At 37.4% G+C, this 22,494-nt stretch overlaps 1 protein-coding gene across 3 annotated transcripts in view; it reads right to left on the bottom strand.

Annotated features, from left to right (window-relative positions):
• The window catches only part of GPCPD1 (glycerophosphocholine phosphodiesterase 1), a 67,100-nt gene extending 46,748 nt beyond the window's left edge, over window positions 1-20,352 (bottom strand). The window contains exons 1-5 of one of the 3 annotated variants that reach the window (XR_008686692.2): window positions 20,175-20,352; window positions 15,014-15,090; window positions 11,976-12,072; window positions 7,137-7,221; window positions 1,005-1,080 (exon numbers count right to left, since the gene is read on the bottom strand). Coding sequence is in view for 2 of the 3 variants with exons in the window: in XM_055431970.2 (XP_055287945.1) it covers window positions 1,005-1,080; window positions 7,137-7,221; window positions 11,976-12,072; window positions 15,014-15,062 (307 nt within the window). In the remaining variant the exon portion in view is untranslated. The remainder of the gene's footprint in view (window positions 1-1,004; window positions 1,081-7,136; window positions 7,222-11,975; window positions 12,073-15,013; window positions 15,091-20,174) is intronic. The other 2 variants (XM_055431970.2, XM_055431972.2) reach the window with 2 other exon arrangements.
• Between the last annotated feature and the right edge of the window lie 2,142 nt (window positions 20,353-22,494).

The following is a 22,494-nucleotide window of genomic DNA, read 5'->3' as shown; positions in this document are numbered from 1 at the left end:
TATTTAATTGCAGGATGCTTCAAAATGCAATTTTTTAAATATTCAATTCCTAACAATTTCCAACCTCAGTATAATTCTAAAGAATTCATAACAATTCTAAATATAATACCAGAAATGTATTAAAACATGCAAAAAGAAAATCCAACAGTGGATGGAACAAGATACTTGTTTAAACGAGATGTGTCCTTGATGCAGGGTAAAGCAGAATCACTCATTATTTTCTAATCTAAGCTAGTAACTAACAAGCCATTTATTATCTTTAAATTATAATTTTCTCTAGAAACTAAAAGATTTCTCAGCACTAATTTATACACGAAACCAAGTGGGTAATTAAATTGATATGAAAAGAATTTCAAATTTCAATCTCAGTATGGAAAAGGAAATTCAAAAATACTTGTATGAAGAGAAATGCCACTGTTGGGCATAAGAAAACTAAACAACACTTAAACAAACAAGAAAAAATTATCTGAATAGCAATTTTAACATAGCCAGCAGGGTACTGGGGGAAAATGTCTGCTACAACCAGGAAATTTGAATTCATTCATACAAGTTTAAATATTCACTAGTTTAAAAAAAAACACACACACAATAAATAAAATAACATACTACTCAAAGTTAAAAGAATCATTGCTTTGTGGTAATTCGTTCCTTGAATGTTCTAAGTTCTCTGAGCAAGTAATCAAAGCCACGGACAGATGCTCAGTTAAGAAAAATGCTATCTTACAAACTTTTGTAACTACTCCAAATGGAAATATATATTCCATAAAATCATCTAATTCAAGAAATTAAAAATAACTAGACAAAGGTTTCTAATTAAGTTTACGAAGAAAGGCAATTAAGAACTGCTTAGTTTTGAAAGTAAGACACTAAGTGAAACTTGTAGTATTGACAATGCATTTACCTTAAACTTTAAAATAAATATTTATTAAATCCCACTAAGCCAATCTGCAGCATATTAGTAACTTTATGCATATGCCTCAAACAGATGCAGTTAATGCCCATACCTAAAGGGGTTATTGATCGTGGTTGTAGATGAGTCTCCCACTTGTGAACTATGACTTGACATGGACCACCGATAGTCTGCAATTTAAAAGTTAAACGTCTGCAATAATTTCTTGTATCTTATTTTCTACCCATGATGTCATTAGATGTTTGTGGCCTAAGTCTTATACTAAGCATGAAACCAAGAGATTCATCTTGTTAATATCAATATTATATGCCCCAAATCAGGAATGTACCAGGTCACAAAACTTGATGAACGCTGGAAGAAAATGAGGGTGAGGCAGTAAACAAAGAAAAATGAGATGAACTGGCACATAAAACCGTTCTAAACCCATTCTTTAATCTGCCTACAATACTCAGTTTAATCTTTAACTGATACTCTGTTCTGAGTTAAATTAACAGCAAATACACATTATGTTCCGTATGTTGGTAGTCAATGGGATTACTGGAAGAAGTATCTCGTCTGAAGTAACTCTTCAAGGGTTTGGAAAAAGCTGAAACTCTCCAATAGAAATAAACAGTAAGAACAAATACTGAAAGATCAGTTATCTCAAGGATGCAAGGAACTAGAAGCCTTCATAAAGTTCTTCATTTCATGTATTTAAAAACTGGTAAGTAGGTAACAGGAAGAATATCAGATCCTCATATCAGAGTAACCAATGCTTTTAAGGAGCACAAGAAGCCCTTTCCTTCAGGAAAGGAAACATGCATGGGTAAATCTGAAGAACAAGTTTAATTAAAAGGGAGTAGGCATCCAGTTTTACTCTTCATGCCTCGAAGTTTATAAATTCATACAGTGTGAAAAATTATAATACTTGTCTTCTGTTATCGAGTTGTCTTACTAAAAAAGTGAAAGTAAAAGTGTTAGTTGCCCAGTCACGTTTGACTCTTGCCAACCCCATGGACTATAGCCTGCCAGGCTCCTCTGTCCATGGGATTTCACCAGCAAGAACACTGGAGTGGGTTACCAATCCCTTCTCCAGGGTATCTTCCCAACCCAGGGATCAAACCCAGGTCTCCTACACATCTGAGCCACCAGGAAAGCCCAGCCTTATGTATTGTTGATAATGTCTATAGCAATTTAAAAGCTAGAATGAACTACCACAAAGACTCCCTTGTGTGTTCCTAAGGGACTAAAGTATGAAGTGCTTCCTAATTTTCATTAAAAAAAAAAAACAAAAAAACACTTGATTAATTAAACTTATGTGCCAAAAACAATCCTTTACATATTTTAAAAGCAAAATTTCAAACTATAACCTAACAAGGTATTTTTTCCTCTTGAAAAAGAAATTTAATAAAATACAAAAAAGCAAAAAGAAAATAAAATCACCCATTATCACATCACTTACAGACAATCACTATCAATATTTTCACATATTCAAACTCTTTTCTAGGTATGTATTATATATACTCTTAAGTCTGGAACATGTACATTTCTCCCTATAGTACATATGTAGATGGCATTAAATACTCTTTTATAAATTTTTTCTAGGATTTCAATATTGATTTAATAAATGTGCCAAATGATAGTAAGTATGTAACAAGTTAGGCAAGAGAGAATTCTGCTACTTAAAATATCCAGAGGCTAAAACCTTACTTAAAACTTGCAAACTTCCAAAGTTTGAAAACTAACATTGCATTAGATATACATTCAATTCCTTGATCCTGGGACAATACAGGAACTCATTTTCTCCAGCTGATTGCATCCTTGTCATAAGTGTTCACTTGTGAATTGATAATAAACTGTGTAGACGTTTTTAAAAAATGTAATGTGAAAGTGTTCATCTTAAAATATGGTGAATTATGTTTAAAAACGAGGAACATTTGATCATGCATCTGTTAGATATTTTTTACTAAAACTTTTTGCTGTCATTTTTCTGTATTTTCACATATAAAACTTTATCATCCTCAAAAGATGTGTATATATATTAAAAATAGGAATATTTCTTAGCAATAACAGGCAGCCAGAACTAACCTATTCCCTTCCACCCTCCATGTCCTTTGCACCCACCTCAAAAAAAAACCCTCTTTGCTACAAAAATGGTAGATACATATTGTTACAAAAGTTATTAATGAAATGTGACTTGAAAGGGTGCCATGAATGTAACAGTAAATACCAGTGGGCATTAAGTGAGTAAGAGACTGTTTCTGTTTTAATTCTGGTATCAGAGGAATTTCACAAAGTGTTGACTACAGTATCTATAATCATATAAGAAAAACCCTGTGGATTAAACATTTGAGAATAAACACATTTTAGTAATTAAGTTTAAAAACCTCACCCGGTCTGTTTTAGTAACAAACCCTCTAATCACAGCATAAAGCAAACTAGGCTCGAACAGAATGGAGTTTTGAGGAGCAGTCCGATGGGCCAATTACATGTCCGAAGGGCTTGTGAATCTACTAACATTCACACTAAAAATTCATGATTGGTACATAAAATCTTACTGTACTGACAAATGAACCAAATCTTAAAACACACTGAATTTCCAAAATTGTAATGCCTACTTTATAGAAGGTAATCTTAGATTTTAGCTAATATTTTTTAAAACAAAAAACTTAAGACTTGAGCACTGGAAAATTAAAGATCTCAGTAACAATTCAAAACATGCAGTCCTTTATAATACTTTAAATGTAATAATTCACTCTTCAAGATCTTAGAAAAAAACAAGAGCTCCATTCTGTAAAAGACTATCAAAATATTAAGTGCTTTGGAGTGAAAAGGAAGGTGGCTCTTTGGAGGAAAAAACTAACTATTAGCCCAAGACAGTATTCTAGTAACAGTCCTGTTAGAGTTATTTATTCCACATCTTATTTTTATTATTATTATTGAAAGTCACTCAGTTGTGTCCAACTCTTTGCAACCCCATGGACTATACAGTCCATGGATTTGATTTCTCCAGGCCAGAATACTGGAGTGGGTAGCCTTTCCCTTCTCCAGGGGATCTTCCCAACCCAGGAATCAAATCAAGGTCTCCTACATTGCAGGCGGATTCTTTAATCAACTGAGCTACCAGGGAAGCCCATCTTAGCATGTATTAAATCAGATGATTGCTGGAACACTTTTCAAAATGCATGTTTCCAGAAAAACATAATGACTGCTTTCTTAAACACTTATTGATTGACATCATTCAGCTACATCAAGCACTGAGAAACAAGAAAGATTATATAACATATAGAGTGCAGTTTTTGTTTTTAGCAAACCACCAAGCAAAATTATCACTATCATGTAATATCACTGTTTTCAAATATCATAAAAACTGTTAAGTATAAATTCTAGAAATTCACTGTTTCCACAATTTTGAAACAAATGCCCCATGTGAAAGGAGCTCACACCTGAAGTCAATTCCCCTGCAACTGGTAATTCCCCCATTCCCCACCTACAGTGAAGACTGCTACCATGTCCTGCCTGCCAAGGTTTGCACACGGTGGGGTGTTGCTCCAAAAGTTGTTTCATACATGCAGGCTTCCCCATTCATTAACTATTGATGTCTCCGTAAAAAAAGGGAGGGGGGGACTCTGAAGAATTTTTAATCTATGTCAGAGGCCAGATACATAGTTATTTAAAAATCACTATTTTTAATGAGACCAGTAAGAAACAACTGTCTGCCTATCAGATGATTGATTCTTTTGTTAAAGGATTTAAACAAAAATCAAGGGAGATTAAACACAAGATAAAAAAAATTTGTAATGAATCTAATTATGAGTGAATGTTAACACCTGTAAAAATCAAAAGTAGATGTTATTGTAAAATAAAGAGCTGTTTCACTGAAATAAATGAAAAATTTTAAAGACAATATAATCTTAGTATGAGACAATCCCTAATTCCAGCCACAAATAAAAAGGGGTGAACATGGATTTAAAAATGTTTAAGTTACATGTTAATTCAAAAATTATCTTTGGTGAAGATGTGAAAATAACGGGTTATCTGCAGACTCACAGCAACTTTTCCATTCCAAGAGTATCTACTATTTTTGTGTGCTATGTTAAAATATATTTGTTACCTGTAAAATTCTTTTAAAATTTAATTATTAATACCTTATTCTAATTCTACAAAGTATAAGAATATGAAAAATTAGGAGAAAAAGAACCTCAATACTCTTCTAAACTAAGAGGAATATGCCAGAAAAAGCAAATTATGAAGAGAAACTATGAATGGTAAAATGTTTTATAGAAAAGTTTTAGCAATGAAAGGGACCTAAAAAAAATCTACAGTTCAAACCCTTCATTTTATAGATGAGGAAGCTGAATTCTGAAGGTCAAGCGACAGTCACAAGATTTTTGGCTTAGGTTCTACAACTGCCTCGAGAGACTACTGAAAACTTTTGACTCAGTTAAATTAACCTTATTACCCATTTCAGTTTTTCAATGCTTTTATAATTATTTTTCCTTCCAATCATACTTTATATTCACAAAACATTTACTCTAATGATTTACATCATTTCACAATTTAAGATTCCTTGCACATTGGTTCTATCATTGCACAATTGAGACAAAGTTTCTATTTAAAATTATTATTCATTTAAAAAGCGCCACCAACTTTAAAAAGAAAAGCGTCACTTTAAGCTGACATGTGGGGAAAAAAATCTCTAGCCATATGTATGGAATTTATTATGTGGCTATTTACTCTATTCCATGAAAAACATACTTACCATGGCAGCCCCTGCATCACACGGTACATGTGTACACGATACAGAGCACCTACTTAAAGAAACACACTCACCAACACATACTGTAAACTTTTGCAAGTATTACAAGGGGAAAAACTTGTTTCTTACTGTAAACAGAATTCTTGCCAATTTTTTGAAAAGACATTTTGGATTGATTTGCTGCTTTTGGTTACATCTTCAATGAAAAGAGAAAATAGATTGGCTTAATTTGACCTGTGTTGCCAACAGTCTTACTTTAGGAAACTATGCCCAAAGGATTCATTATGATTTTTCTTGTCCATATGCCCCCTTAAGTAAAATTTAGTTAATTTCACATGTTACAGATTTCATATACTAGGATCCTCAAATAAGCTTAGTCATGAGCTATGATCTATATTCTATGCACAAATGTTCACTGTATACTAAAGAATTCTACCACAATGCACAACCCCTCAGCCAAATAAGTGATCTTTTCCCAAGCCATTAAAGTGAGACTATTGTCAAGATAAGTCAACATAATGATCAACTATAATGTAATTTAATTTTAATTACTGAGTATATTCACAATATATTTTTGGAATAAGAAACGTAATAGGTGCAAAAGACAGCTGAAGTGGGTTTGTCAGTTTTTTTTGTTTTTTATAATGGTGGCTAACGAGACTAAGGAAACAGTGGCTGCTTGCATTTTTTTTTTCTCATATGTAACTAGTATTCAAGGACCCCACAGGGAAATACATTTTTAAAAAGATCTAATCCACATTCTGCTTCCTAGACTCCTGCTTAAGCTCTTTTTCACATGCAGCCCAAAGTGTGCTCAGATAAAAATCTGAAAGAATCCTTTCAGCAAGCAACTATCTTTAAAATAAGAAAGAATCGACTTTCTTTTCTAAACATGAAAATGATCCCAAAATAATAAGCCATTGTGAGCAAGCAGATTTAGAGCTAATTGACACTCCAAAGCCTTTAGAAAAGATCCTGATTTATCAACACCATCACTGAAAAAAATCTAAAAAGAATGACTTCAGTTTTGATAGCAGTTAATGCAGCCATTAAGAGTTGGCTGCAGTGAAATAATTTTTAAAAGTTACTTAAGAGTTGGCTATATACTCCTCTAAATATATTTTACCACAGACAAATTAAAAACATGAAACAAACAGAAAAACCCTTACTATTGGTTACTAACTAGTTTACAAAAGTTATAGAAAATGCACACCTATCAAGAACATTTATCATTAAAACCAATTTCATGATAAGAATATTGCAGAACATACTTACTATTAGTCTTTTAAAAATTCCACTGCACACACTGTTTGCCTCTGAAGTGGCTACTTCCTTTCTTTTGGGTACTGAAACATTATTAATCTAGAGTTCTTTTTTCCTTATTTGATCAAAACAAACTCATTTTACGTTTAATGTTTCCAAACTTAAGTTATTTGCTTCTGAAAGAACTATTCTAAAGAAACTGGAAACTAGATAAAGAAAACATACCTTTGGTTCTAAAAAGCACCCTTTGAAATAGCGGTACTGAACTGATACTCCTCTACTGAGTACAATGGTTGCTTTCCATAACATGCTGTGAGAAAAAAAGAAAGCAGCAGCATCAGTATCAAACTAAAATGCAAGACTTCATTAATTCATAAAATCCTTCAAGTAAGATGTGTAATCAATACCATTTATCCCTACAAAAATTTTTACTCAAGGCCTGGTATCAGTTGGGAACTGGGAACATAATACCATGCTGGGACCCGTGGAGCTCCTGGGCACAAGACCTTTGTGTCCCCCATTTCTTTGATTAATAGGAAACAACCTTCATTCAGTCTTCATGACCTTTCCTGAGTTCCAATGGGCAGATTCCAGCAGTTCTTAAGGAAGGGAGGGGATACAAGACCAGGGAGAAAGGAACAGTCAAGAGCAGCCTTGGGGCAAGGTCCTGTTTCCCTACTAAGGATACATACAACAGTTATCTTTGAGCTATTTTACAGATACTGAAATCCCCTCCAGGTGGGAGAAGTTAATGGTATGCAGCCCAAAGCACGAAGACCCCAGACCAGTTAGACCTGAAGGTTGAAGTTGACCCCCATTTACCTCACCCATTAGAAGAAATGTCCATTGAGCTGATCACGCCTTCTTTGGGCAATTACTATAAAACTCTTGACTATCTTTCCCAATTTGGGACACATAGTTTTGAGGGGATTGGCCCACTGTGGCCTGCTTTGCCTAGCAAAGCAATAAAGCTGTCCTTTTCTACTTCAACCAAAACTCTTGTTTCCAAGATTCATTTTGGCACTGATGTACAGAGAAGCTGAGCTTTAGGCATCAAACACAGTGATGAGTAAGGCAGAAAAAGTCTTATCTTCAAGGAGAATGCTTGCTTACATGAATAGACAAACATAGGAAGGACCAGCTGACCTATCTGAGGGGACAAATTTTGGAGGGAGACGTCAACAAGAGCTGTCTGAGCTGAGACATAAACAATGAGTCATACAAAGAACCAGAAATATTCCAAACAAAAAAAGGCAAGCAAGCACTGCAGACTTCTAAATCTCTTCACTTTTCACTTAGCTTTGAGGCTAAGGTCACTGACTTAATCGCCTGTTTCCACTGTCTCTTAATCTCCTGCCCAGCCTCTAGCTATTCCCCCCTAGTCAAGCAGAGTTTGTGTCTTACTTGTTTGTAAGTCAGTCTTACAACTTAATGTCTTCCTTTTAACTATGCTATTCTAACAAATTCTAAACGCTATTTCTAAAGTTTGGACTCAATGGTGAAAATTCACTACAATTCAAGATAAGTCATTTTTAACTTCAAATCATAGACCAATAGCATTTAAAGTGTGGTGCCAGGAACATCATATCACCTGGGAGCTTGTAGAAAAGTAAAATCTCAGAATATATCTAAAACAATTGAACTGGAAACTCCCGGGGAGGGCCCAAGCACTCTGTAATTTAACAAGCCTCCAGGCTCTGATGATGAACACTTAAGTTTGAGAGCCCATGTCATAGATCATTACCCAAACATTAATTCAGCATGAATAGTTCAGTGACTAAACAGGAGCTGCTAGCGTTCTTCCATGATACCAGATGGTCAGCACTGCTCCCCACCTGGCTCTGCCAAGACAGACTTAAGGCATTACCCTTACTCTGACTCAATTCTGGTCTCTAACAAATATCCACAACCAGCTGTCACCCCTGGTCTCCAGCTACAACAATCAGATTAACCTGGCAATAATAAAATACATATGTCCTGGCTCCACTTTGGGAGACTGGTTTCATAGGTCTGGGGTGAAGCCTGGTCACATGGAGTTTGATACACTGGATGCATATGATTGGTTGAGAAACACCGCTGCACAGCAAGGACAGACCAAATGCTCAGCACATGTGCCCTGACTACTTCTCCCTGATAAGCCTCAGAATCCTCTACAACACAGGGCTCTAGACAGATTCCAACTCTGGGGTGAAACTTAGTTCCCATCTCTGCTACCAAAATTATGGCAAATGTCCAGTATTATTTCATACATAAAATCAACCAGATTAAGTGAAACTTGCCCCAGATGTGCACAGTAGAATTAATATGAAGCTTTAAAAATGTGTTGGGGTCCCTCTCCTGTGCACTATTTATCCATCTTCCAGGGGTAGGACCTAAGCATACGTACTTTTTTTAAAAAGCCCCTTTTAAAAGTGCTTTAAATCATTTAAAGTCTTTTTTAAATTATTTTTTCAAGTGGTTTCAGGACTTTCCTGGGTCTATGGCTAAGAATTTGCCTACCAATGCAGGAGATATGGGTTCAGTCCCTGGTCCTGGAAGATCCCAAATGCCAGGGAGCAAGTAAGCCCATGCACAACAATGGTACCCACATGCTACAATTACTGAAGCCCTCAGGCCCTAGAGCCCTGCTTTACAACAAGAGAAGGCACTGCAATGAGAAGACAGATAATAGGGCAGTTTTCTGCTTCACTGACTATGCCAAAGCCTTTGACTGTGTGGATCACAAGAAACTGTGGAAAATTCTGAAAGAGATGGGAATACCAGACCACCTGACCGGCCTCTTGAGAAACCTGTATGTAGGTCAGGAAGCAACAGTTAGAACTGGACATGGAACAACAGACTGGTTCCAAATAGGAAAAGGAGTACGTCAAGGTTGTATATTGTCACTTATATGCAGAGTACATCATGAGGAACGCTGGGCTGGAAGAAGCACAAGCTGGAATAAGATTGCCGGGAGAAATATCAATAACCTCAGATATGCAGATGACACCACCCTTATGGCAGAAAGTGAAAAGGAACTCAAAAGACTCTTGATGAAAGTTAAAGAGGAGAGTGAAAAGTTTGGCTTGAGGCTCAACATTCAGAAAACAAGATCATGGCATCTGGTCCCATCACTTCATGGGAAATAGATGGGGAAACAGTGTCAGACTTTATTTTTTTGGGCTCCAAAATCACTGCAGATGCTGATTGCAGCCAGGAAATTAAAAGACGCTTACTCCTTGGAAGGAAAGTTATGACCAACATAGACAGCATATTAAAAAGCAGAGACATTATTTTGCCAACCAAGGTCCGTCTAGTCAAGGCTATGGTTTTTCCCATGGTCATGTCTGGATGTGAGAGTTGGACTGTGAAGAAAGCTGATCGCCAAAGAATTGATGCTTTTGAACTGTGGTGCTGGAGAAGACTCTTGAGAGTCCCTTGGACTGCAAGGAGATCCAACCAGTCCATTCTAAAGGAGATCAATCCTGGGTGTTCATTGGAAGGACTTATGCTAAAGCTGAAACTGCAATACTTTGGCCACCTCATGTGACGAGTTGACTCACTGGAAAAGACTCTGATGCTGGGAGGGATTGGGGGCAGGAGGAGATGGGGATGAAAGAGAATGAGATGGCTGGATGGCATCACCGACTCTGTGGACGTGAGTTTGAGTGAACTCCGGGAGTTGGTAATGGACAGGGAGGCCTGGCGTGCTGTGATTCATGGGGTCACAAAGAGTCAGATACGACTGAGCGACTGAACTGAACTGAACTGAAGAATTCAGAACAGAGGTAAACAAGTTCAGAAGAATATGAGGTTTCACCTCAGACAAGAGTGACAGATCCACGAATCAAGGAAAAAATAGCCACTTGAAGAGAATAAACATTTCATTTGTCTGTGATCCCAATATCATTTGTCAACAGAATTTAACATATATAAACAGAAGAGAACTGGCTGAGAAAACGTATCACACAAATGACAGAGAAAATGGTATTCTATGTGTTTGTTTTCTTTTCCTAAGCTAACATTATGGTCTTGTTCTACTTTCCCTGTTATTTCCCTGTGCTCCTCAAACTATCTGCTGTGAAGGACCAGTTTCTGTTTGTTTGTGTTACCCTACCAATACTTCTGGTCTAAAACACATCCAGTTCAATAAGTCCATTACATGTATCGGTGTCCTAGCAATGTCAAATTGCCATAAGCATTTCTAAACACTTGCTCTCAATTTGTGCATTTCTCACATCATGCACTAATAAAAAATGTTTTTGTCTAACACTGGGTCTACAGGCCACAGTTTTAGTAGAACTGCTTAATAATCATCTAATCTGATGTTTCTCCCTGGGGGCACTGCATGTATTTGTACACTACTTACAATCTCCTCATCTCTCCTTTACCCCCACACATACATCTTGACAATCAGTAACACTTCAAAATATCTGCAAGTGGAGAAGGATTACCATTGTTGACATCACTGATTCTATCCTAACCTCTTTACCATGTAGATGAGGGAACTGAGGCTTAAGAGATAAGGGATATGCCCCAAATCACTGTTAACTGCAGAACTGAAACTGGCACCCAGGCCCTCCTTTCTCCACTCCAATGCACCAACACACCCATGCTAAGTTTAGTGCTGTAATTAATGTCAGTAGTGAACTCATTTCATTAGCTAAAAATTCTAATGATGTGTTCCACTCTCTGCTTTTAATAGTATGTATGTCAAGAAAATTATTTCTTAGGCTAAAGCAAAAATGAGATCTTTTAAAGAGTATGTAACAAGAAGCCAAAGACAATGTCTTAAAAATATTTTAAAAATAAAAAACAACAATATAAGCCTGTTTAGAAACATGGTATTAAGTACCAAAAGATGCAGCTAACAGCCAAGATTTGAAACTATTTGAGAGGTCAAAACTGAGAAACAAAGGAACTTGTTTTTCACAGCAAAGTCTGTAAAATGACTTCACTCTCTATACATATGTGATAAGTTTGCTAAAAATTAAAAGAAAAATACACCAAGATATCTTTAAAAAAAAAAAAGTTTTATAATCTGAATGTCACAATTATTTGGTAATATGACATGTCCATGCTTACCTTTCACCTGTTTCATTCTCTGGAAGAAGCGCCACAGCTTTTTGAGGACTCCAGTTTCCCAAAGCATCACAGCTTCCACATATTGCAAAAACCTCTCCTAAAAAAACATAATGGGTTAAGTAGGAACATCTCCTTTTGTTTTAGGAAGTTGCACTGGTTTAACAGGCTGCAGAGTCCCCTTTAGCAGAGATGAAAGGGCTTCACTGGAGAAATGGGTTTGAACCCAGGTGGCACACACATTAGCACCTGTGGTTTTTTTTTTTTGGGGGGGGTTGTTTTTTCTGTTTGATTACACCTGTATTATTAACCTGACCCACTTCTACAGAACCAAAGGCAGAGAAAAGGAAGGATGTACAGGGACAGAATTTTCTTCATTTTTCAACTACTTACTGAGCCAATAATGAGCACCAAGAAGACAAAGTGATCAAAGCACAGTCCTTATCTTCAAAGCAGCTTCCAATTTAAAGGGGCAAACACTAAAGGCATATAAGTATCCTAGAGAAATAATAATTGATATTTTCCAGAAACTCAAACAGCAGCAATCAAGAAGTTAAAGATCAAGAAAATTATCAATGAGACATAAGCAATGTAACCATCACTAAAAAAAAAAAAACAAAAACCCTCAATACAAAACCAGCAAAAAATCTAGTATTCTTTACTTAAAAAAAAAAAAAGGACTATCACACTTCATCTGAACACTTCTCAACACACAAACCAACATCACCTATATTTCCTGATTTCATACATTTAGCAAAAGTCTACAAGTTCTTGAATATAAGTATGCAGAAGTCTTTAACTTATATATCAACACATTCTGAATTACTGTAATTAAAATTCATGAAGAAAAAGACTATGAACTGAACCCAAATGAACAAAACTTCAGAACAAACTCCTTCACACTCTGTGCAGCTTGGCTTCCAAGCTTTGGACACTATTCTAGTAAGACTGAAGCTATACTTGGCTTTAGCGACCTGCATGAGCATTTTGTATACTTGGCCTGTCTAAAACTTAACTAAAATAACAAGTGTGGCATTCAGAAAATTTCAGGGTTGTAAATACATGTCGATAAAGGTGGTTATACAAAAAGATTTCATGTTAAAATATTCACCAATCCTTAATCAGATTTTTTTTGCAATTAATTTAGGTTATCACTAACTTTTCTGATTTAAGAAAAAGATAAACACTTTTGTTAAATACAATGCACAAATATTTATTCTCAAGATCACATATGCTGCTATGCATACATATAGCATATGAGATGGTTCCTAGGTCAAAGTATAGATTACTGTAAAATCAGTGACTCAGGCCTGTTATACTTCTTTTATAAAGGAGCATCTCATCAAACTTATTCATGGACTCAGTTATTTCCTATTACCACACAGAACAGTAACTACTTTTTGTTCTGGAAAGAACATGTATCAGACATGGAAAAAAGTGAAACCTGGACAAACTTGGTTACTTTCCTTCTATATAAAAGCTCCTGCATTTTACCAATACCCTCCTACAATGTTACTCTTTCTGCTGACTGCCTTTGAATATGGCTTCTATGAGAAAACAAGGTTTTACTAGACTAGACCTCCTTCTTTCATTGGCTTTCATTTATCAAGAGACTTGAATGCTCACTAAAGGAATTTCAAACAGTACTGCCATATATTCTTCATAACTTGTTCCCTCTAACTTTACCCTTCTGTGCACTCTCGCCACATTTAAAAGAGAATACTTCCTCATTGCTTTGGGGAGGAAATTAAGGTAACCCAAGATTTAGGCAGAAGGTGAGAGTCCTTGTCCCTCCACCTCCTTTCCTCCCATTTAGATTCACCTACATTCACATCTACCACAATCTTCCCTCTAGTCCTTCAGGAATTACACCTTGTCAAGCTGACTCCTCTATAGCTAATTCTGCAGTCATCCTATTTGTCTGACATGGTCAGCCCCTTCTAGCTTAAACTACCTATGCACAAAAGTCAAAAAAAAAAAATACAGGTCTGCAGTCTTCTCTCCACAAAGGAGATTACACACTGGACAAGAGGTGAGTACTGGACCCAAGGGACGAGCAATCTTCAACCTGCAGAATCTTGCCCAGAGGTGGAGCTGTACAAGATCATCTTGGCTAAGCATGTGTGTTAGACAAACACAGACTATCAGGTGCTGTAATTGCTACTGGATCAAAGATGCTTGATATATAGAATGAATGAGTTGAGAGGTGGTGAGAAGGGACACAGATCTAAACAAAGGAAACAATTTGAGAAAGCCCCAAAGGAGAAAAGGAATACAACAGATTTGAGGACTGGCCAGTGTAATCAGAGTGCATTAAACAAGGAAGTATATAACCCAGGCGTGATACTGTATTTTTCTGTTGTTCATTTTTTGGGCTACACTATGCAGACATGTAGGATCTTAGTTCCCTGACCAGGGATTGAAAGAGATTCATGCTCTCTGCAATGGAAGCCAAGCAGAAGTCTTAACCACTGTACTACCAGGGAAGTCCCAAGGTGTGACTGCTCTGACGTGCTACCCTACACTGAAATTATTTCACACTGCTTTAGTAGACAGCAAAAAATACAATGAAGCTTTTAAAAATAGATGTACAAGTAAGGAACAAATTTATCTTAGCCAAATATTTAACCAACTTTTCACACTAGAAACATTTCCATCATTTTCATGCGACTTAAAACCTCTCTCACTGCTGAGGGCCCAAGTTCAATCTTTAGTCAGGGAACAACTAAGATCCCACAAGCTGTGGGTGTGACCAAAAAAACATAGCTCTAATATCTTTATCCTATGCAAAATTCACAGCTTTCCTGGAATATCTGAGAATAAGACACTATTTGAGACAGCTTTTTGATTTTTCCTTGACCTTACTATGCTCCAAGCACATTTCCGTTATCAGGCTTGCCCTGAAGATACTTTCATCTAAAAATTAGATATTTAAAAAATAAATTAAAATTAGGTCCACTCTAGTAACAACTCTATATTTAAAATAATCCATAAGAAAAATGTAATTTTTAAAAATGTTTAAAAGTAAAGCTTTACAATACCTGGTAAAAGAGTTCCTCTTATTTCAAAGGTAACCTGAGAAGGTGTCATTCTGATGGATTTATTTTAGGATGTCGTGCTATAAAGAAAAAGATGATGTCATTTATAGTACATCTAGATAGCTACCACCAAGAAATAAGCTAAAAGGCACAAAACAAAAATGAATCTCAACTGTGAGCAAAAGATTTCAGAGACTTTATATAGAGAGACTGAATTATTTGGGAATCACCCAGCAAGTCTTAGGGCCTAATGTTACAAACCTATTCTGCAAGAATGCATGGACCAGAAAAAACTGCAGAACAAGTGTGTCCAAGCTTTTTTTTTTTTTTTTAGAATTCAAGACTATCTTGTCACACAGTTACTCCTCTAATAAGCAGCTGTTTTGAACTCCACCTATCTTTCCTGACCAGGCTCATGTTTACAGTGGAGGGAAATAGACACACACACAACTACAGACAGAAAAAAGCTTGGCTCAAGAGTATTTTTACATTAAGAAGGTTCCAATTTAATAACAAGAAAACAACCAAAGAACCTAAGCACCATCCACCGAAACAAACTGATTATGTTTCGTAACTAGTTTGAGAATCTGCTTCTAAGTGACCTGATGGCTTAAAAAAGAAAAAACCCATTCCCCCACAAATCACTTTCCAAGTTTCTCTTTATTAACTATAGGGCCATCATTACTCCAGTCCTGTAGTCTCAACTCTGCAATCTATTACCAAACCCTGTAGATATGAATTTATCTTACATACATGCTTTATAAGTTTAAACTTCTTTAAAAACTCAAGCCTCCTACTTACATTTTGTCTTCCAATCGCTTTTCAACAATACATTTTTATGTCAATTAGAATGCTTCTTGCATCCCTGGCTTAGAATCGCTTCCATTATTTTACAGAAATCTAAACCCCAAAGCTCTTGGTGTCCTTTACTCCTTTAGCCACATCTTTGCTCCAACTTGCTTTCCATTTCTTTGCTGTTTTCCCCAGCCTAACCAACTTATTCACCTTACCATCTCTTTATTTAAGTACTTAAGGTAGGAAATTTTTAAAGACTTTAATGTACATCAATTCTCACGCAGTTATAGAATTTAAATATAGAAAGAACACATACTCCACACAAAAGGCCACATCATATTGTACATAACCTGTCTCAACACCTCCAAAAAAACTTTTGTACCCTCAATCCATCAATGTTCCTAAAAGAACTCCAATGTCTTTGTCATTTCCATTAATTTTCCAGCTTAAATATTGTTTATTTGCATTTACACATTTTATTCCAAAAAAATCCTGAAGTACCTTTCTCAGCTATTCATTCTTCCATTTTTGCTATGCCCCCTTCTCCTCCCTGTGAACACAGGCACAACTCTGCAATGGTCTTTTAATGAACACTAACACCCACAGCTAACCACACTTTCAAGTCAAAGCAGATAGATCTAGAGCAGCAGTTGCCACTGGAAGCAATTTTGTCCTCTAAGGGTATTTGGCAATGTCAGGAGACATTTCTGGTTGCCACAACTGTGGGTGATGCTCCTGGCATCTAGTGGTAAAAGCTGGGAGTGCTGCTCAACACCATATAATGCACAGAACAGCTCTCCACAAATAATTATCCAGCTCCAAGTATCAAGAGGGCTAAGGATGCGGAATCTCTAATAATTAACCCTAGTGGGGGCTGCAATGAAAATCAAGAGTCACTATGCATCATCTCACCTACATCAATTATAAAATGTAAATATAGTAAATAAACTAATCAAGTGAAGTCAAAGTCGCTTAGTTGTGTCGGACTCTTGGTGACACCAGACTGTAGCCCACCAGGTTCCTCTGTCCATGGAATTCTCCAAGCCAAGAGTGGGTAGCCGTTCCCTTCTCCAGGGGATCCTCCCAACCCAGGGATGGAATCCAGATCTTCCACATTGCAGGCGGGTTCTTTACCATCTAAGCCACCAGGAAGACCATCAGTCAACGTGGTTTCACATCACTTGGCTAAATAAATCCCAATTTAGTAACTCTATTCAGTTAGAAAACCCAAGATTCCACACTGGAAGGAAAAAAAAAAACCTGTCCTTGATCAAACTACATATGCTAATCTACTTTCTATGTCTAAGAGTAAACCTGATCTATTTAAAACATATATCAATACATCCAGTTTGAGCAGAGCCAAAGAATGTTTTAAATCTAAAATTAGTTCTAGATTGTTACCGGCCATTTAACCTATATAACTCAAATAACCTTCATCTGATACGAATCTAAGTATAATGCTAAGAATAGGATGATTTCCTTTCCTAATAGATAAATGATTCATTGAAGCACTGCAATCTACTTTTAATTTATCTTACATTTATCTACATCAATCGTATCAAGCAGAAACCTTAAGGCTATTTAAAAACTAGTCTTTTTAAGTTACTGAATTAATTGAGACAAAGCAAAAAGCTCTATCATCCAGCAAACTGCTGAATAACCAATCTCAACATATAACCTGAACTTTCATCCAATGCTTACTGCCACAGTTACTAAGAATAATCTCATGTATATAATTAAAAACTGGCACTTGATTATTTGTTGATCAATTTTAAGTAACTTTTAACCAATTTTAGGGAAACAGATGTAATTATTCCTATGTGTTTAAAATCAACACCTAGTAAAAAATATCTGAATTTCTACTGTGTTAAATTTTATGAAAAGGGAATTAGCTGATTACAGTTGAGCCTCTCATTATTAAGGTTGCTTGTAAGAGTAGCTATAGTAACTTGGCTGGAAACAGCTGCAGTTTACATTATGTATTATATAACAAAGCTGCATACACAAGCACAAAATTAACCCCATCCCTCCAAAAAAAAACCTCACTGGGTGTCAACAAAGCATCATCTCCACCTTGAATTGCCAAAAAAGTCATATAATCTGTTTAAGTTCCACTCCCCCACTGCCCAAATTTAAGGCCATTCCAAATAAAAGCCTGCAGAGTTGATCTTACAGCAGTTTACTTGATGGTGGACAGAGGCCAAAATTCTGGTGCAGGACTGAAGTGTACCATTTTGGCACCCTGCTACCACCAAAGTAAAATACTGTTTTGTTATGGAACAAAAAATTTACACAACCAAAATTTCCTCTTCTTCCAAACATGCAAAGGAAATCTCAACTTGAACAGGGACAGGTCTTCTAGATACATACAAGAATAAGATGGAAAATGCTAGTCATTTTATATACACGAGCTGACTGAATATGTAATTTAACTAATTCACCTATACCCTCACGTACAAAACATGCTTCCTGAGATATGTTTTTGGTTTGGTTTTAAACATAACCTCCATTTTTTGCTTTCTGAAGGTAAGTATTAAACAGCATTCTCATCTGAGACTTTGAGTTGCATTTAACACTATTTTAACACTTTTTTAAAGACTTGCATAATCTGCAAAATGGCACTGTAATTTACATTTTAAAAATACTTCAAAAATACTACCTGGCAAAGTAAGTTTTACTTTATTCTTTTTGTCAAATAAACTATTCTAACATATTCCTTTACTGGCTTGCCAGCTTAGGGAACAAAAGAGATTTAAACAAACAGAGGTATAATTTAGAACTAAACTGAAGTCACAGATATTTTCAGCAAAAATGTATTTTTTTCTTAGCCAAAAAGACATATTTCACTGTTTTCCTTCAAATATTTTTTCAAAGAAAAAAGCTGTTTCCAATTCTCTAGGGTCCAACAGCTTTGCCTCCTAAATGTATATTAGAAAGCAATATATAAATGCCTATACTTTCCTGAGCTAACTTCTGCTCATCCTGGTGGAAGATCATTATGATCCCTCTAGTCCAACCCTCCAACTGAGTCAATACTTAAGTCAAATGTACATAGACATGATGGGTTTTTATTAAGAAAGCAGTTCTGAAGATTTCATTAAGCCAGTAAACTCGTTAATCATCTTTCTACACAACGCCAGAAAACCATTCCAAATTTTTTTCATTTCATCTAGATATTACTTTCATATATATTTACTTTTCCTGGCTAAGTTATACACAAAGATCTGATTCATCAACTTACATTTTGTACATATCAAATTTTACTCACTCTGCCACTGAAATATCCTTTGTGGTGATTATCTGAGTCGAACTTTCCTAATCTCATCTTGTCTAGAATATCAGATCTCGCTGGTGATGTCAAGAAAGGACCGAACCATGTGCAGTTTTACCTGTTTGTTTTACCTTATGCTACTTACTTGTGCCCAGGATGTTAGGCGTTGGAAAAAGGACTGATAGCTTGTATTTATTTCTCAGCTAAGTCACCACTGTCACAAATGCAGCAAGACGTGGGGAGGGCGGGAGGGGAGCAGTGGATAGAAATGGGGCAGAAATAGGAAGGGCAACAGAAAAGTACGAAGGAAAACACCAAGCCCAAACATCCAGCCAGTTCCTCTATGTGTTACATCAGACTAGACCGCTGTCTCAATGGTGCAAGATTTCCACACTTCGTGACTGAATTCATGATTCATGCCTGATCTCCTTTATAACCGGGCAAGGGGGAAAGAGGGGGCTCGATGAACTAGGTTTTCTACCACAAGTCGTAATCTGAAGAGCTTGGAAAAAGTAGAGCTTTAGAAAAAGGGGCAGCTGTCTTAAAATTGTATCAAGGGCACTGATGTCTATTACTGGAACCTTTTCCTAAAAAAGTAAGGCACTTCGGTTTCTTGGAATAACTGAATTATACAAGCAAGACCTGGACTACTTGGATAAGCAATTTCAGAAAGGCAGCAGTTGTCAAAACACTAAGAATTACTTATGGATGAAGTTAGACAGTGGCGGTGAGCGAGTTCTGCTGCATTTACGTTTCTTCGTTCCCTAAACGGTTCTTCCAATACTTAGGTGGTCTCATGCTCTATGCATTCTGGTATTACCGAAAACGCTACAGAATTTTCCAACGGGAACTAAGCACTAGGCAGCACAGCGTAATCGATGGAGCAAACGATAAATACAATAAACATGTGTAACCCAACGATTTACAGGAGTAAACCTCCAGGCCGCTGGTCCCCGACCGGCTGCCCGTCCAGGATGGGGGATCCTGCCCACAACTCGCCCCCCGCCCCGCCGCGTAGCCCTGACAGCTCGGCCTCCACGTGAGCGACCGCCACGGCCCCCGCACCGAGCGCCGAGCCCGCACGGCCTCCCACCTCACCTGCTGGGTCCACGGGTCAGCGCCACCACCGACGCCGCGCCCGACAGTCAGTGTCGCAGGCCGAGGTGCCGGGTGCCGGCCGTCAGCACCTCGCCAGCGCTCCCTCAGGCAGCCCGCAGCGGCACCAAGCTACAGGAAGCGGTTCCGCTCAAACCGGTTTCAGCTGCTCCAGACCAAACCGCCAGGCCACCTCGCGGGGCGGGGCCTGAGAAGCGGCGAGGCGGAGCCTGACGTCACGCCCGGCGCCCTCCGGGCCAATCGATGGCCGCACGTTGGGGGCGGGCCCTCGCGATCCTGGTAAGGCCGGGCATCGGTGACTGAGGGCTACTGGGCATTCCTGGGTCTCTGGCGTGGGCTTTGTCGGCTGACCGGGACGGCAGCAGAGGCCTGGCCTGGGTTCTTAGACACCTACCTTGGTCCCTTAAGCCGTCCTAGGACAAACTAGAATGGAAGGTGGAGCTGAAATCCTGAATTGCGTCTTTTGTCCCATTGGAAAGCGGGGGAGATTAACAAGCCTAACATTCTGTGGAAACTATTTCGTTACAAAGTAAAAAGCGCACTTAGACCAAATCTTTAGGGTTAAGGAGAGTTGAGAGACCTAAGATTGTTGAGAGTTTGTACCTTCCCTATGCAAAGGACGGGGTTCATACTGGTAGTATCACCTGGTGGTTATTATCACAGTTGCACTCTGGAGACCGTGTCAGATCTGCCTTATTCCAATTGCTTTTAAGGGCTTCCCAGGTGCAGTGATAAAGAATTCTGCCTGCCGATGCAGAAGACGGCAAGAAAAGGGGTTCGATCCCTGAGTTGGGAAGATCCCCTGGAGAAGGAAATGACAACTCACTCCAGAATTGTCTGGGAAATCTCATAGACGGAGGAGACTCGCATTTTTTTAAAGTCCATGGTATCTGCAAAAGAGTGAGACACAATTTAGCGACTCAGCAACAATGTCAATCGTCAATTGGCATGAATTGCAAGTAACAAGACCCAGGTTATTCATATGTAAAATAAAGCTTGAAGCTAGAAAGATCTCTGCAAAACTCGTAGTCATTTATTTTCTGAGGGCGGGAGGCCTTACCAAGAAGAAGAAGAAGAAAAAAGGCAAGGTTAACTCTCTCCTTTGATGGTTCCAAAAAAATTAATCGGCCAACTTAACACTGTTGCTTTCCAGTCTTCAAGGTTAACTGCTGGTTTACCCGTAATAGAAAATTGTTATCCGATTTCATTTAAAGTGAGTGAGATTCCAACTCGAAAATTTCATAGTTCTATAGCAATATGATAATAATATATTTGTAATTATATTTAAAAATCGAGTACGATATGGAAAATATCTTAAGATACGGAAAAAGGACTCAAGAGCTAGCTCAAGCTGCAAATTGGTTAGAATGGTCCTATTGAAAAGGCATGTGGGTTAGAGGCGCTTTAGCTTTTAGACCGGAGAAGGCAATGGCAAGCCACTCCAGTACTCTTGCCTAGAAAATCCCATGGATGGAGGAGCCTGGTAGGCTGCAGTCCGTGGGGTCGCTAAGGGTCGGACACGACTGAGCAACTTCACTTTCACTTTTCACTTTCACACATTGGAGAAGGAAATGGCAACCCACTCCAGTGTTCTTGCCTGGAGAATCCCAGGGACTGGGGAGCCTGGTGGGCTTCCATCTATGGGGTCACAGAGAGTCGGACACGACTGAAGTGACTTAGCAGCAGCAGCTTTTAGAGAGTTCCCAGTTTTATAAGTCGGATTTTATAAATAGATATATTTGTTAATAAAATTTTATGCATCGGGTGACTGAATTTTATATTTGATCTTGGATTATCTCCCAGAGCATTTCTGAAATGTCGTCTATTCAGTTAATAAATAATTACTAAGTGCCTGCTTAGTGCAAGACACAGGATGCAATGGTTTCTTGATGTCACTAGTTTTAATCACAATTTTCGTAATGAATTAAAACTTCCTCTTAATTATGTACTGTTATCTGCTGAAGTCAGCTGTTAACATTTCCTAATACCTTAGAGTTCATTTCATTCCTCTGCTCTTAGTCATACTTCAGTGATGAATTTCTTTCATATATTTGCTTTTTTAAAATGTTTATACTATATCTTTTTTTTTTTTTTTACTGTATTCACAATTTAATCAAGCTATTACTTGCCTAATGTTTATTGTTCAAGTTGATGGGTCGAAACCATGCTCTTTCCCTAAATCCTATTGAAATCACAGAAGAATTACACATATTTGAAAATCACCATCAGTGGGCCAGAAATTGAGGAATTTCTAGAAGATTTAAAACAAGCCAGCAGCATTGGATAATTGAAAAACTGAGAA

The sequence above is a fragment of the Moschus berezovskii genome, chromosome 15 (genome assembly GCF_049115385.1).
Source record: "Moschus berezovskii isolate FMDL1 chromosome 15, NW_MosBer_1.0, whole genome shotgun sequence".
In the NCBI taxonomy this organism is placed as follows: Eukaryota; Metazoa; Chordata; class Mammalia; order Artiodactyla; family Moschidae; genus Moschus; species Moschus berezovskii.
Note: the sequence above shows the minus strand (reverse complement) of the source record. Positions and strands in the feature narration are given on the sequence as shown.